Here is a 15692-nt window from a genome sequence, read left to right on the forward strand (position 1 = left end):
GGAATGTCTCCGGAGCAACGCAGTAGGCCTGTAATCAAGTGGCCTGCAAATCCCCCTTAAATGGAGCTCTCTCTGAGGGAGGAGGGACGGGACAGCCCAGAATCAAGCCTGAGAGTGATCACTGATCATGGCGGAGTTGGGTCCCTCTTTTTGCTGTCCTTCCCCATCCCTGGAGAGGTGTCTCTGAAGCCTTCACTTCCTCAAGGAGAATCCCAGGAATGGTTTCTTTACAAGGTTCCATCTGCCAGGCGGTTCAGGAACGTCACAGGGGGGATCAGGGCCAAGTTTGGGGATAGGCCTTGAGGCAGAGAGGCTGGATGGGCTTGTATCTTCTACTTTGGCTAGGAAGTGACAAACAGAGGGAGGTAGGGAGGGGTGAGAGACGGGGTAGGATGGTGTGAGGCTCCACCATGCCAGCTCCAGCTATGTAGACCCTGTCTGGGTTCTGGGAGGTCCTAGGGGAGGGGGTCCTTATCCAGTCTGAGTTTGGGATTCAGAGTCAAAGATTTCAAGCCACATCCATAAGTAGACCCCACTCCGCAGACTTTCTGCTTTAAGTTTGCAGTGTGCTGTTTGTGTTATTTGGGTCACTCCAAGCTCATTGCTCACAGTCAGGATGTGGAAGAAAACACAGGCCTTCCCAGAGGACCCTTGAGCATGGGAGGGCTTCCTGCAAGAGGTGGTCTTTGAGCTGTAGCAGCAGGATGAAGGCAGCAAAGTGGAGGAGACAAAATAGGGGACCTGGAGAGCCAGTTAGGTAAAGACCAGGCCCTGAGTGAGGCTTTGTGGGTGGGTTTGAGGGGCCAGAGGGAGGCACTCTCCAGCCAGCCCACCTCTATCTATCACTTCCTCCATCTGAGCAGGGTGAAGGACAGGAAGTGAGGTCTGTGGACACACCCCAGAAGAAAGGGAAGGAGCCCCAACAAGAGGGGGTGGGGCACAGGAGGCAGACTCGCAGGGGCTGGTGGGTACAAGGTGACACCCAGGACCACCCAGGACCATGGCGATGGCTCAGCTGCGAGCTGAGAGGTGAGTGCAGGAGGGAGCAATCCTGCTGGGCTTCCTGGAGGTGGGATTGCACCACCACCACTACCCACTGCCCCTTACATCCTCCGAGCACCCCAATACTGGGAACTGAGGGCTCTGAGAAGTGTTTTCAGGAAGTTTAGAGTCATGGCTCTCACTGTCATGTCTATGTCTCCGGATACTCCGAGAAGCTGAGTGACCACCCAGAGGCCCCCACACCAAGAGGAGGCAGGGTCTGGGGGAGGTAGGGAGGCCGCTGGGTTCAGGCACCCTGGTTTCTGGCTGCATGAGTGGTCAGCTACAGCCCTTGTCATCACCTCCCCAAACTGACTTATGGACTCTGGCTCATTCTTCCTTTTAATTTAGGCTGTCACGGACGTCACCACCTCCTCTTCGAAGTCCTCCCAGACAGCCCCCTCCCTGCTTCTTGGGACCTTTTCCCCTGTTTCCTTTCTACCCCCCTCTGTGGGTCTTTCATGACTAGGCACATCTGCTAAAATTGTTTATTTGGGTTCTTAGCTTCAAACTTCCCCCCCCTCTTGCTCCACCCCTCACTCAGGCCTTGGACATAAACAGACTTGGGAGAACATTGTGGGTCTTCGGTGGCTCCTGGTTCCTGGGGAGCAGGACAGAGCCAGCCGCCATTTCACACTAGCTCAAGACAACTGAGGCGCTGACCCTGGGAATCTCTGGGTCTGCAAATGTCCTTCACAACTTCTGCTAGACTTTTGCGCTCGTCCAGGGGGAAACTGAGGCCCCAAGCGGAAGGAGCACTCTCTCATGATCATGTGGTGCCTGGTTCAGGTTCCATGGCATACACCTATGCACCTTGGGGTTACTCCTGGCAGGCACAGGGACCTTACAAGGTGGGGAGAATGGAACCTGGGTCGGTGGAGTGCAAGTTGGGAGCCCCCCCTTGCTGTGCTGTCACCTCAGCCTTGAAGTACTTCCTGGATAGTCCCTGAACAGTGGGCCTGTGCTCGGAGATGGGGGGTGTATGTGTCCTAGGGAGCCCCTAGTTGTCTCCTGCCCCATAGGGTGGGACCAGCACGCTCACCCTGCTTCAGTCTCATTGGAAGCCTAAGAGGCTCCCCGTTACTTAACTGAGCCCAGACACCCCCATATCCCTTCTTCACTCCCCAGCCTCAGCTGTGTGCTCACCTAATTCTGTGTCTCCAACCATCCAACCATTTTTACTCCAACCAAGCGTTAGCCACGTTGTTCCATCTACCTGGAAGGCTCCACCCTGTGTCCTGCCATGAGATCTATTGGGCCCTGGAGATGTCACTCACTTGTCTGGGTCCCTCCCCTGGGTTTAAAGATTCCAGAACAGAACCCGATAGGCAGGGATGCCAGAAGCTCCATCTCTGGATGAATCAGGAAGGGATCTTGGGATTCCTTCAGCCCTGGACCAAGAGGGCCTGGAGTGATAGGCTGACAAAGGAAGTTATTAAATATTTGATTTCTAAACAATCATAGGCAGGTGGAATGTTAAAGGGTGCCCTGGTGAAGGGACACTGTCAGGCTCAGAAGGCATTTAATCTACCACTGGCTGGGGGTCTTGTACCTTTCTTAGGCTTCCCCAAAGTGCTGTTTGAGTGGGAGGTAAGGGAAGACTCACACAGGTCTTTTTGTTGTTGTTATTTGGGTTTGGGTTTGGGGTCTCACTCTGTGGTGCTCAGGAGTTACTCCTGGCTCTTTGTTTGGGCATCAGTCCTGGTGGGCTCCAGGGACTCAGATTCAGGGCTGGGCCTTAGCCCAGGGTTGCTGTGTCCAAGATAAGCACCATCCTGCCTGTGCCTTCTCTCCAGCCCTGCAAGTGTCTGGCACAAACTGGGCCAACAGTCCCAGAAGTTCTTGTGGGCACTGAGTAGCTCACTTCAGCGGATACAGCCACGGACATTGAGTTAGGTTCGGGGACACTCAGACCCAGCTCCACTCCTGACTCTCCAGCCTGGTCTGGGGGACAGGCTGGCTTAGGGAGGCATTGGACTCCCCCATGGCTAGCACTGGCCCTGCCTACCACCCAAGGGGTGGCAGCCTTAAGACCCATGACCAGGTGCAAAAGTCACAAAGCTGCAAGGCTGCAAGGGTGGGGGACCTGGCTACCGGCTGGGGTGCCCACCCAGACAGCCAAACTATAGGAACCCAGGATTGTCCCTGGGTCAAGCACCCAACCAGCCGAGGGTGGAGGGAGAGAGGAAGAGAGAGAGAGAAAAGAGAGATAGAAAGGAGACAGAGAGGAGAGAGAGAGAGAAGAGAGAAAGAGAAGAGAGATAGTAGAAAGAGAGAAAGGAGAGAGAGAGGACAGAGAGAAATCGATGCAGAGCAAGCAACATGCTTTCATGTCAATGCTTTTATCTCAGACCCAGACCCAGGGAGCCTGGGCCTAGAAGCCTCTGCTCCAGTCTTTTCCCTGGGTTTCCCCAATAACTACCAGGCTCTTATTTTTTTATATTAACATAATTTTTATTTTGATCATAGTGGCTTACATATTGTTGACAATAATATTTTAGGTACATATTTACATAAAATCAGGGGGGATTCCCATCACCGGTTTGTCTTCCCTACTCCTCCGTTTTTGTCCTACCTTCCATATCCTCCTCCCTCACCCCCAGGGCTGCTAGAATATGTGGTCCCCTCTGTACCTATCCTATTACTTCGTAGTCTTACACCTGTTTGGTCCTGATGCCTCCCTTATTTCCCCCTCTAATTGGGAGGCAGGAGTAGGTAGTTCTTTTATACTTTAGGGGAGCAGTTGTCAGTTACAGGGGGGGGCATCTCCCAGTCTAATTGCCATTACAGGGGCATGTCATCACCCCTTAAAGTGACTAGTTCCCTGAAATACATCAACATCTAACTTCCCTCCCTCCCTCTCTCCCACCCTCAGTGACTTCGAGCAGCTGCCTGATGACGTGGCCATGTCTGCTAACATCGCAGACATCGAGGAGAAGAGCGGTTTCAGCAGCCACTTTGTGAGAGACAGATCCCCCCTTTTGTCCCCCAACTCTGGCCGGTGACCTTCAGGCTTCCGAGTTCATGGATCACCTCACTTCTTGTTTGTTTTGTTTTGTTTGTTTTGGCGTCATACCTGGTGAGGCTCAGGGATTACTCTTAGCCCTACACTCAAGAATTACTCCTAGTGATGCTCAGAAGACACTTATGGGGTGTCAGGGATTGAACCCGTGTCAGCTATGCAAGGCAAACCCCCTCCCCGCTGTTCTATCCCTCAAGCTCTGAGCACCTCACTTCTGCCCTGGTGGTTCTCAAGGGAGATGTGACCTTCAGCGGGGACATGATGCAGCAAAAACATCCCCCAACTTCTGAGTTTAGAACTTGGGGTTGGGCTGGGACCTGGTGGGTGGGGCTCACAGATGCTGCTTCACTCCCACAGTGCTCAGAACAGTCTACATGATCTGGGGAACACTATGGTCAAGAAAACCTGCTTGGTGGTGGCTGGAGTGATAGCACAGCAGAGAGGGCATTTGCCTTGTTTGTGGTTGACCCTGGTTCCATCTTGGCATCCCATAGAGTCCCTTGAGCTTTGCAGGAGTGAATTCTAAATGCAGAGCCAGGAGTGACCAGTGAGCACCGCAGGGTGTGGCCCCCAAATAAACAAAACAATAAAAAAAAAAAACCCCACAACAACAGGGCCGGAGAGATAGCACAGAGGTAGGGCGTTTGTCTTGCATGCAGAAGGACGGTGGTTCTGGTATCCCATATGGTCCCCCGAGCCTGCCAGGAGCGATTTCTGGGCGTAGGGCCAGGAGGAAGCCCTGAGTGCTGCCGGGTGTAACCCAAAAACAAAAACAAACCCACAACAAAAAAGGCATGCTTTCACCTTGGGGCCTCTGATTCCCCCCTCTGCCTTCTCCCTGGTCCCCAACTTTCCTCCTCCAGGCACAGAGTAAGCCTTGAACCTCACCAAATGTGGCCCCAAAACCAGATAAAACAAAATGAAATAGCAGTGAGGCATTCCATGAACTTGGAGACCCAAAGCTCACTCGCCTCTCTCGTCCTAGGTCTTCGTCATCGAGGTGAAGACCAAAGGGGGGGCCAAGTACCTTATCTACCGCCGCTACCGCCAGTTCCATGCACTGCATGCTAAGCTAGAGGAGCGCTTTGGGCCCCTCAACAAGGTGAACTCTTTCTGCTGCAAACTGCCAGCACTCCCAGGTACGCCCCAGAAGTCCTGACCCGCCCTCAGGCAGAGCCGAGCCTCTCTTCCCTAAATGAAATAGCTCAGTTAATCCATAACTCGCACACCGCCCCCCCAAACCTAGCCTGCCCACCTCTATCCAGTCCTCTGCAAACGCTCTCGCTGTTCGGGGTCACTTGGCCTCGGACCAATAGGGACTCCTTGGGCTGAAGAAACTTGCAGGCTGTGAGGCCTGTTCATTTCCTGACACCCCAAAAGGTCCCCTGAGCCCTTCCAAGAGTAACCCTGAGCACAGAGTTAGGAGCATTCCATGTATGGCCCCCACATCAATCAACATGGGAGCAATATCACAGCGGGGAGGATGTTTGCCTTGCATGTGGCCTACCTGGGTTCGATCCCTGGCATCCCATAGGGTTCCTAGACCCTGCCAAGGGTCATTTTTGAGTGCAGAGTCAGGAAGTAAACCCTGAGTTTTGGACTTTTTCTTTTCTTTTCTTTTCTTTTTTTTTTTTTTGGTTTTTGGGCCACACCCGGCGGTGCTCAGGGGTTACTCCTGGCTGTCTGCTCAGAAATAGTTCCTGGCAAGCACGGGGGACCATATGGGACACCGGGATTCAAACCAACCACCTTTGGTCCTGAATCGGCTGCTTGCAAGGCAAACGCTGCTGTGCTAGCTCTCCGGGCCCCGAGTTTTGGAGTTTTTCAAAACTAAACAAAAACAAACAAAACAACAACCCAATCACATGGAGAAGGCTTCCTCCTCCTCAAACCAGGGGGGCAACACTATCTCTTACTCCAGATCCCCCAACCCTGCCTGTCCCCTTTCTGTTTCATCTTCCCCTCAATCCCTCAGTCCTGCCCCTCAGTCTGCACTCCCCAACTCAAAGTTGGTGTGTGCCTCAGTTGATCCCAAATCTGCACCTTGGGCCCTACAAGAAAATCCCCCTCATTGTGGATACAGGTGCCTAGGGGGGTGATCCTTGTGTACCTCTTGCAGACTGAACATGAACCCCCTTTCATCCTGGCTTCTCCTCGAGCAGATGAGACAGACCCCCCGCCTGCCCCTTCTTTTGTTAAATTAATAGATTTTATTATATAACTATATTTGTATCTAAAACTTTCCAATATTCTTTTAAAGCAAAAGCTTATGATTAGATATTTTATTAATAAAATAATTTGGCCAGTCAATATATCCAAATATTTAAAACTTCTTTTTTTTTTAAATAATTTTCATTTTGACCAAAGTGGATTACAAATCTTACACAGTAATATTTTAGGTACAAAGCATCATTGAATCAGGGGCATTCCCACCACCAGTGTTGTCCTCCCTCCACCCCTGTTCCCAGCATGCATCTCATATCCTCCCTCCCTTACCACTTCCCCTGGCTGCTAGTATAAGTGGCCTCCTCTGTGTCTAGCTTGTTGTAGATTGGGTTTCGATTCTGTTGTCATTGGCTTTGGATTTGGTGTTTAAGTCTGATCCTTTTTTATTTCTACTTAATGTTCATATGACTGTTTGGTCTTGGTACCCTCCATTATTTCCCCTTCAATTTATGAGGAGAAACAAGATGATTCAAGTTATGTGGCCCCTTCTTGCTTCATGCCATAATCCCTGTTTGCCTGCACTTCTGGTGTGGCTGAGGTCCCTTCCACTGCACCCACTGTGTACCCTGGGAAGGGTCTGTCCTCGAGACCGCTCCCTGGGGTGCAGAAGAGTCTTGAGTGCTTGGACCCTCTGGCTGCTCGTGTCTTCTATGTCCTCATGCTGGACTCTTCCCTGACCACACTCCCCATGTTCCTTACTCCTTCGAGCATATCCTGGGTCCTTTGGGGCTGACCCAGTCCCCTCACGTGGCTCCATTCTCTTCCTCAAGAACCTGCCTGCATGGGTTTTCCTGCATCATCCCCCCAAAAGCCCCCCAGAGCCCTTTCTCTAATGGGAACCCCTCAGAGATCAGCTCACCTCTCCACCACCTCACATTGTGGGGCCGGAGAGATAGCATGGAGGTAAGGCGTTTGCCTTTCATGCAGAAGGTCATTGGTTCGAATCCCGGCGTCCCATATGGTCCCCCGTGCCTGCCAGGAACAATTTCTGAGCATGGAGCCAGGAGTGGCCCCTGAGCGCTTCCAGGTGTGGCCCCAAAACCACAAAAAACAAACAAAAAAAACACCCCACATTGTTACCCCATCTACCAGCCCACACCCCAGAGCTACTCACAGCTCCATCCTGATGCCCCAGAGTCCCACCAAAGCCTCCTTTTCATGGTCCCATCGGGAACCTCCCTGTAGAAGAACCTCATGTTCCCTTTCTATCTGCTGCACCCCACTGCTTTTGAGACACCCTGTTTCTCCATCTGTCACTCAGCAGGCAAACAGGGAAGGGTTCTCTGTCCCCCATTCTGATCCTCTCTCATCCATAACCCCCAGCCCCGATCAGACCCCTTCCTATGACCCCACAGGATCTTCATAGTGACCATCCCCCAAGTCTGAGTGTCATATCACAGACTTAGGGCGCAGCCAATGCCATTCACCATCCCTGCTGGCATCCACCACCGCCACCTGACATGGGTCTGGGTGAATCCTGTGGCTGGCCTATCTCCCCATCTCTGGGCTTATCTCCCTATCTCTGTCCTGTCTCCCATATCCGGCCAGTCCCCACTTCTCCCTGCCCCAGGGACTTTACTTCCCTCCTCACTCATCACCCCAGACACTGGTGTTTAATGATAAGTGACTCATTCAGCCACTTGACAAACCACTTGGATTTGGGCAGGATGCCAGTCGAGGTGCCTGAGCCTGAGTCCCCCTGGGATTCTCATTCAGTTCTTTGGGGGAGAATCTTGTACACACACAGTCCCACAGTGCTCAGGATAGCGCTGATCACGTGGGGGCAAATGTCAGGGGTCAAACTCAGGGCCTCGGTCACTGAGCCACTTACAGGGAGCCCCAATTATCTTAAATGCTCCTTGGATGAGGCAGAAGTACAGCCAAGCTGGGGGAACCCTGCTCTAGAGGTGAGCAGAAAGATTTTTCTTCCTATTGGAGCCACAATTGTGTGTGTGTGTGTGTGTGTGTGTGTGTGTGTGTGTGTGTGTGTGTGTGTTTCTGACACAAAAGCAATTCAACCAGCCTTGGATACAGCTTGGCCAGCAGTGGGGTACAGTGACCCTTGGATGTTGGGGGGAAATGGGAGTGCAGGCCCAGCATGGCTGGCAGTTAGAGGGATCTGGCCAGGACCCAGCTGGGCAGCCCCAAGCCAGGCTCCTAACTGTGTTCCCCATCCTAGCCAAGGTCTTCGTGGGTGCAAAGCAAGAGATCGCAGAGTCACGGATCCAGCCTCTGAATGCCTACATGAAGGTAACATGGGGCACCCCAAGTCCTAGCAACTCACCCCCTCAATGCAAAGCTTGTGAAAAAAGGGGTTCTTGGGGCTGGCAAAGTGGTGCTAGAGGTAAGGTGTCTGCCTTGCAAGCGCTAGCCAAGGAAAGACCGCGGTTCAATCCCCCCGAGTCCCATATGGTCCCCCCAAGTCAGGGGCGATTTCTGAGCGCTTAGCCAGGAGTACCAAATGGGTATGGCCCTAAAAAACAAAAAAATAAAAAAGAAAAAAAGAAAAGAAAAAAGAAAAAAGGGGTCTTGGAGCAGGTGGTCTTGGGTCAGTGGAGAAAGGATATACTTGCCTTCTCTGATGTCTGTGTGGTGGAGTTCTGATGTAGAGGTTCGGAGGGTCCAGTCTGATGCCCATTTCTTTACAACCCTTTGTGGGGACAGACAGTTGAGTCAGGACCTCAGAAAGAGGCAGCTGGAACAGAGTCAAAATCATCTGCTCTCCTATGTGGAGCAGAAAGGTCCTTTTCAGGGGCGCCCTGTCTTATTAATGAGAACAGGGGTGTGCTGGACCAGGGCACTCAGCAGATGTGGGCCGAGAGGGCTGGTCTCCGGTCCACCTCCAGCACAGCACAGCTATGTCCCTGAAGGTCAGCTCCCAGCTCTCGTCTATTCTAGACTCTTCTAGACTCTCTTCAGCTTACTTCACTGCAAAGGGTTCCATGTGACTGTAGAACTGAAGCACCCAAAAGACCCCAGCCTAGGCTCCAAGCACCACCCCATCCCAAGACTAAAACTCAGATCAATGCTGTTTTTCTCTTTTTCTACTAGAACTTTCTTTTCTCTTTCTTTCTTTCTTTCTTTCTTTCTTTCTTTCTTTCTTTCTTTCTTTCTTTCTTTCTTTCTTTCTTTCTTTCTTTCTTTCTTTCTTTCTTTCTTTCTTTCTTTCTTTCTTCTTTCTTTCTTTCTTCCTTTCTTTCTTTCTTTCTTTCTTTCTCTCTTCCTTTCTTTCTTTCTCTCTCTTCCTTTCTTTCTCTATCTTTCTATTTATTTCTTATTTCTTTCTCTCTTCCTTCATTCCTTTCTCTTCCTTTCTTTTTCTTTCTTTCTTCCTTTCTTTCTTTTCTTTCTCTCTCTTCTTTCTTTCTCTCTCTTCTTTCTTTCTTTCTTTCTTTCTTTCTTTCTTTCTTTCTTTCTTTCTTTCTTTCTTTCTTTCTTTCTTTCTTTCTTTCTTTCTTTCTTTCTTTCTTTCTTTCTTTCTTTCTTTCTTTCTTTCTTTCTTTCTTTCTCTCTTTCTCTCTTTCCCTTCCTTCCTTGGCAGATTTGGGGGACCATATGAGGTGTCAGGGATCAAAATCAAGTTGGCCACATGCAAGGAAAAGGCCCTCCCTGCTGTGCTATATAGCTCCCGGCACCAATACTACTTCTGCCAGTGATCAGAGACTATCTCCATTGAGAAGGTCTGGAGGGGGGGACCAGCATGGGGGGCCCTGGAGCAAGTGGTGGGGTGTCCAGCTGTGCTGGCTCGTGTACCCCTGTCTTGTCCTCTCCCCAGGACCTCCTCAGCCTGCCCGTGTGGGTCCTGATGGACGAAGATGTTCGTCTCTTCTTCTACCAGTCAGCGTATGACTCTGAGCAAGTGCCCCAGGCTCTCCGCCGGCTTCGCCCACACACCCGGAAACTGTAAGTGTAGGAGGACTGAGACCAGGGCCACTTTGTGCTCCAGTTACCCCTCCCATTTGTTCACAAGAGCCAGGCAGGTTCCATTTGCTAGTGGAGTTTAGCCATTCAGCATGTGGAAGGGCAGGAGCCTGGCATGTCTTGGTGTGTGTGATCCAAGATCAGGGACTGGGCCTCTCTGCTGGGGAGGGTCTGCTCACAGCCTCGGGGTTCTGGAAAGATCCAAAGCAGGGCCCCCTAGGTCTGCAAATACTTCCATTCAGCAGCTCCTGAAGTGCTGAGTCTCAGTTCTGCAGGGTCCGCTGGGGTTCAGTTAGGGAAGTCCCGGGACATCCCACTGCCAGTCTCGGAAATGCTCCCATCAGTTCATAATCCAAAATCCCAGCATCAATTCCAGACCCCGGGAGACAGGAAACAGGCATGGAAAACCCAAGGTCGGGCTTCTAAGCAGCTTGGCAGGAATCCAGGGCCCCACAGCCCTGAGTCCTGCCTCCCAGACTCCTCTCTTGCCCTGTGGTCCTACTGTGTGTGCCCTCTCAGACCCAGTAGGTGGTGGCTCTGGAGCAGGTGAGAGATTAAAGGAGGAGGGTCTAGGGAGAGAAGTAAAGGAGATGAAGGCATGAGTGGCAGTACCTCTGCACCCACGTTCTGGCTTAAGTCTGGTTCAGTGGGCATAAGCTCCTCTTAGGAGAGGCAGGTGGAGGGGAACTAGAAGCACTCTGGCACATTCCACACCTCTCCTGCCTCTAGTGGGGGGGCCCTTCTGCACCCCAAAATAGACTCCAGGGAACCAGGGCAGCTAACAGCCCCCTTTCTCCACAGAAAGAGCGTGTCCCCACAAAGTGCCAGCTCGGACCGCCTGGCTGCTCCTCGAGCAGAGGTACCCCAACTGGCCTGGCCAGCCCCCTACTCCTCTGGGTAGCTCCCCCCAAGTCTCTGGGTGCCTGGGAAAGGGGCAGCCTCCCCCGTCACTTCTGTGAAGCAGAAGCTACAGGAAAGAAAGAACTTTGGGGAGGTCTGGATCACTGTTTCCTTCTCCCTGCCTCCTCCCCAGGCCCTGTTCGACTTCACTGGGAACAGCAAGCTGGAACTGAACTTCAAGGCTGGGGATGTCATCTTCCTCCTCAGCAGGGTCAATAAAGACTGGCTGGAGGTGAGGCGGGAGGGGAGGCAGGAGAGGGAAGCTGACACGGGAGGGCAGGGGTGAGTAAAGAGATGAGGGTGGAGGTGAGGATGGAAGTAAGGAGAGCAATGGTCATGAAGGTAAGAAGGGAGGGAGCAGAAGGTGAGAAGAGACATGATGGCAGGAAAGATGGTGACAAGATGGAGAAAAGTTGGAGGTGAGGATGGAGGTAAGGTCAGAGGTGAGGTTAAAGGTGAGGTTGGAGTTAAGATCAGAGGTGAAGATAGATATGCTACCAAAGGATATACTACCTAAGGATAACCCAGACTCTGGACTCTGTGCCTGAGGAAACAGTGACTAGGGAGCCAGGTGGTGGCTGGGGGCAAAGATTCGGGGCTCACAGTTGCTTCTACTCTAACCCCAACATGGTCTCCTGAGCCAAGCAGGTTGTTTGGCATTGACACCCCCTAGTGTGGGACTAGCCTTCTCAGGCCAGGGCCTGTCCTGTGCACAGTGGGTAGCCAGCACTGGCCTTGAAAAACAGGAGCAACGGTCAGGAGCAATGTCCCCTGGACATTCTGGGGGACTGTCACCCCAGCTGGGAGTCCCTGGGTTGGTTCTTGATCCTGGTGGTGGCCAGGACAAGGTACCAGGAGGAGACTGACTGGCAGCACATCCGGGCAGCTTGCTCAAGCCGGCTTCCTCCCAAGAAGCAATTTCTTCACTGGTTCCAGGAAGGGGAGAGGCGGGGAGGGGTGACTGAAGGGGGGCAGGTCTGCAGAGAGGGACAGGAAGGGCTGACGTCTGCAGCTGTCTGGGACACACACACTCATACACACATGAGCACGCACACATGAGCACGTATGCACACATATGCCCATAAATGCATGCTACCAGAGGGGCCCTACAGAGGGGAGGACAGGGCAGTGGCAGTAGGTTCTTCAACCATCTGCCCTGGGAGACCCTGGGGGAGCATATTTTAAGAAGGGGTCAGGCCTCCCCAGATCCCAGGATTTTGACTTGTCCCCAGTTCCAGGACTTTGTCCCAAGGGAACAAGTTCACTGTCTGAACCCAGTACTGTGTCCCCAGATTTCTGCAGAGTCCCTTTGCTGGCTTCATTGTGCTCTGGGTGCCAGATGCAGGCTCAGACTGAGGGGTGCTCCAGGGAAGTGGGAGAGTCCCAAAGACAGGTTGGACATGACTGTACAACATCACAGGACATGGCCTGGGTACCCACGCAGAAGACTGGCCCTGAGACCTGGCCTGGAGCAGAGGCAGCTGTGGAAAGAGGCTGAAAAGGGGGTACCCTTCATGCTTCACCCCTGCAGCCCCATCTCACCCTTGGGTCTCTGTTACACAGGACACCCCATGAGGAGTCCCCAGAGCTGGTGCTGAAATGTCTTTGCTTGGGGAGAGGAGGCTTTGTAGCTTAGGTATTTTCATTTGGGGGTACACTCAGTACCCTCAGGGACCCAGCACCAGGCAGAGCCTACAGCTCTTGGCAAATACCCCTTTTTTGGTTTTGGGTCACACCTAGAGGCTCTCAGGGGTTACTCCTAGCTCTGCACTCAGGAATCAATCCTGGCAGGCTCAGGGGACCACATGGGATGCTGGGAATGGATCCGAGTTCAACCATGTACAAGGCAAACACCCTTCTATACTAGGGTTCCAGCCCCTCTTGGCACCCCTTTTTTGACAGCTTCCTGGGGTGACCATTTTCATAGTTTCACTCCTTATTTCTCTCAGGAAGAGACTTCAGACCTCCTGTGTCCTGTCCCCATCATCATCAAAGGGCTGAGACAAGGAGAGATCATGGCCACCTTACACCTCACCCCTCCCCAGGGTAACCTTCTCTGTCTTCCTTAGGGCACCATCCGGGGAACCACTGGCATCTTCCCCGGGTCCTTTGTGAAAATCCTCAAGGATTTCCCGGAGGAGGATGACCCTACCAACTGGCTGCGTTGTTACTACTATGAGGACAGTCTCAGCACCACCATCAAGTTGGTATCTAGGTGGTGGGAATGGGCAGGAGGGGCCCTTTCTCCTATATTCCCATATCACACACCCTGGAAGACCCAGGCCAGCCCAACTCCTACCCCTTCTACTCCCCATTTGCTGGCCATCCAATGCCCATGGGTATCCCATGCTTCTTCACTGACCCCCCTGTGCCACCTCTAGGGACATAGCGGTGGAGGAGGACCTTAGTAGCACCCCACTCTACAAGGACCTGCTAGAGTTGATGCGGTGAGTTGAGGCGGGTGGGGGCAGCTCCAAGAAGGGGGGGGGCTGAGAGTAACAGGGAGGCCAATGGCTGCAAACACTTATCTTATTAGCTCTTCACTGTTCTCCTGTAGACTGGTGTGGGGATCAGCAGTCTTTCCATCCATGTGTGGCCTGCTCTCTGTATAGTGACCAGAGTCATGGCTGCCCATTCTGTGCCTTTGTTTCAGGGGAGCCATCAGTGGAAGTCCTCAGGGCTTACTTTTGGCTCTGAGCTCAGTGATCACTCCTGGCAGGACTAGGAGATTACTATGGGATGTCGGGGATCAAACCCGGGTTGTCATGTGCCAGGATAACATCCAGCTCACTGTGCTATGGCTCCGACCACTCATTGTGTGTGTTGTTATGACTCAGAAATCCCACCAAAGCAGGAAGTGAAGCCAACCAGTCCATGCTGGGACTCCCAGCAGTGCCACCCCCAGAATGTGTCCCCACCTCATCCAGTACCACACAAATGTGACTTTCACAGTCCCTGGGCATTGTGGATGCACCAGCCAATGCCTGCTACCATTGGCATTGATCCCATGTGGTTGCCATAATTGGTGCCCACCATGGATGGCATTGTTCCACATGCCCACGCTGATTTATTTCTTTGGAATGATTTTTCTAGAATCATCTAGAATTTTCTTGAGTTTTTAAGTCAGGAGGGACTCCAGGAGGGACTGGAGAGATTGTACAGTGGGGAGGGTGCTTACCTTGCACATGGACAACCTGGGTTCTATCCCCAGCATTCCATAGGGTCCCATAAGCTCTACCAGGAGCAATTCCTAAGCACAGAGTCAGGAATAACCCCTAAGCATCTTCAAATGTGCCCCCCAAATAAACAAACAAACAAAAATTAAAAACAAGAGCTGGTAGGGCCGGTGAGATAGTACAGTGGGGTGATCTATTTTTTTTTTGCAAGTGTCCAACTCAGGTTCGATCCCCGGCATCCCATAGGGTCCCATAAGTACTACCAGGAGTGATTCCTGAGTAGAGAGGCAGGAGTAACCCCTGAGCATTGCCAGGTGTGGCCCCCAAACAAACAAAAAGTAAAAATAAAAACAAGAGCTGTCAAGTCTCACTAGGGTTGTCACTTATCTGTCCCACGGCCTGTGACAGACCAGCTTTTGTTATTGTTCACCAGCCAGGGGTTCAAACTCCTCCCACACACGACCCTGCTGCCCTCTCTTTGGGGTCACAGAACATGAGACATTTCACCCGACTTCTCCCTGCAGGCGAGAGTTCCAGAGGGATGACATCGCCCTCAACTACCGCGATGCTGAGGGGCACCTGATCCGCCTCCTCTCGGATGAGGACGTGAGACTTATGGTGAAGCGGGCTCGGGGGCTCCCTACCCAGAAGCGCCTCTTTTCCTGGAAGATGCACATCACCCCGAGGGATGACTACCGGCTCTACAACACTGCTCCCTGAGCCCATGAGATCCCGGGCAGTGGGTTCTAGTTAGAGAGAGCCTGGTGCCATGTACCCCAAGGAAATGGGGACCAGGCAAAGTCCAGGAGGAATTTCAAGGCTCGGAAACTCCCCCTCCGGGAACCTGGACTTGGCCTGTATGCTGTGGGGTCCCTATGTTTGGGCTTTGATAGCAATAAAGGCCCCCAATAGAGCCCCCCATCTCCGTGCTTGGATATTGAAGACATCTTTTGAGGAAAGAGAGGCAAGGGAGTAAATCATAATTCTGGGGGGCCAGAGGGATGGTATTGGTGTTAAGGCATTTGTCTGGCATGCCGCTGACCTTGGTCCTATCCCTGGCACTACATGACCACCCCAAGGCCAGCCAAGAATGCCAGGCACTGGATCAGACAAAGCCAGCCCGTCCTCCACCCTCACCATTTCCTTTGGGGGCCACACCCAGCAGTGCTCAAGGATTACTTCTAGCTCTGATTAAGGATAATTCAATTATGGAATGCTCAGTGGAGCATATAGGCTGCTGGGAATTGAATGCAGGAGATTCTTTGCAGGTAGTCAGACAAGCACCCTACTCACTGAACTTGGGTTTCAGTCCCCCTAACTGCTTCCTTTGGAGGAAATTACCTCTATAAAAAATCCCATTTCCAAGCACAGCCACATTCTGAATTCCTGGGGTTGGGGGGCAGGAC

General features: G+C 52.3%; 1 protein-coding gene across 1 annotated transcript; it reads left to right on the forward strand.

The window, feature by feature from the left end:
- Positions 1-1000: 1000 nt before the first annotated feature.
- Positions 1001-15058, forward strand: NCF4 (neutrophil cytosolic factor 4). Its single transcript, XM_049771678.1, has 10 exons — positions 1001-1029; positions 3917-4001; positions 5049-5202; positions 8469-8539; positions 10065-10192; positions 11012-11069; positions 11244-11342; positions 13180-13313; positions 13492-13557; positions 14811-15058. Exons 1-10 carry the CDS (start codon positions 1001-1003, stop codon positions 15004-15006), a joined length of 1020 nt encoding a protein of 339 aa, XP_049627635.1. The 3' UTR covers positions 15007-15058.
- The last annotated feature ends 634 nt before the right edge of the window (positions 15059-15692 follow it).

This window comes from Suncus etruscus, chromosome 4, assembly GCF_024139225.1.
Source record: "Suncus etruscus isolate mSunEtr1 chromosome 4, mSunEtr1.pri.cur, whole genome shotgun sequence".
Classification (NCBI taxonomy): Eukaryota; Metazoa; Chordata; class Mammalia; order Eulipotyphla; family Soricidae; genus Suncus; species Suncus etruscus.

Bases quoted from the DNA above. Each gene is read 5' to 3' on its own strand.
- NCF4 (XM_049771678.1), top strand. From the start codon at position 1,001: ATGGCGATGGCTCAGCTGCGAGCTGAGAG. The intron at 11,343-13,179 runs GTGAGGCGGGAG...TGTCTTCCTTAG, and splicing joins TCAATAAAGACTGGCTGGAG to GGCACCATCCGGGGAACCAC. The intron at 13,558-14,810 runs GTGAGTTGAGGC...TTCTCCCTGCAG, and splicing joins GACCTGCTAGAGTTGATGCG to GCGAGAGTTCCAGAGGGATG.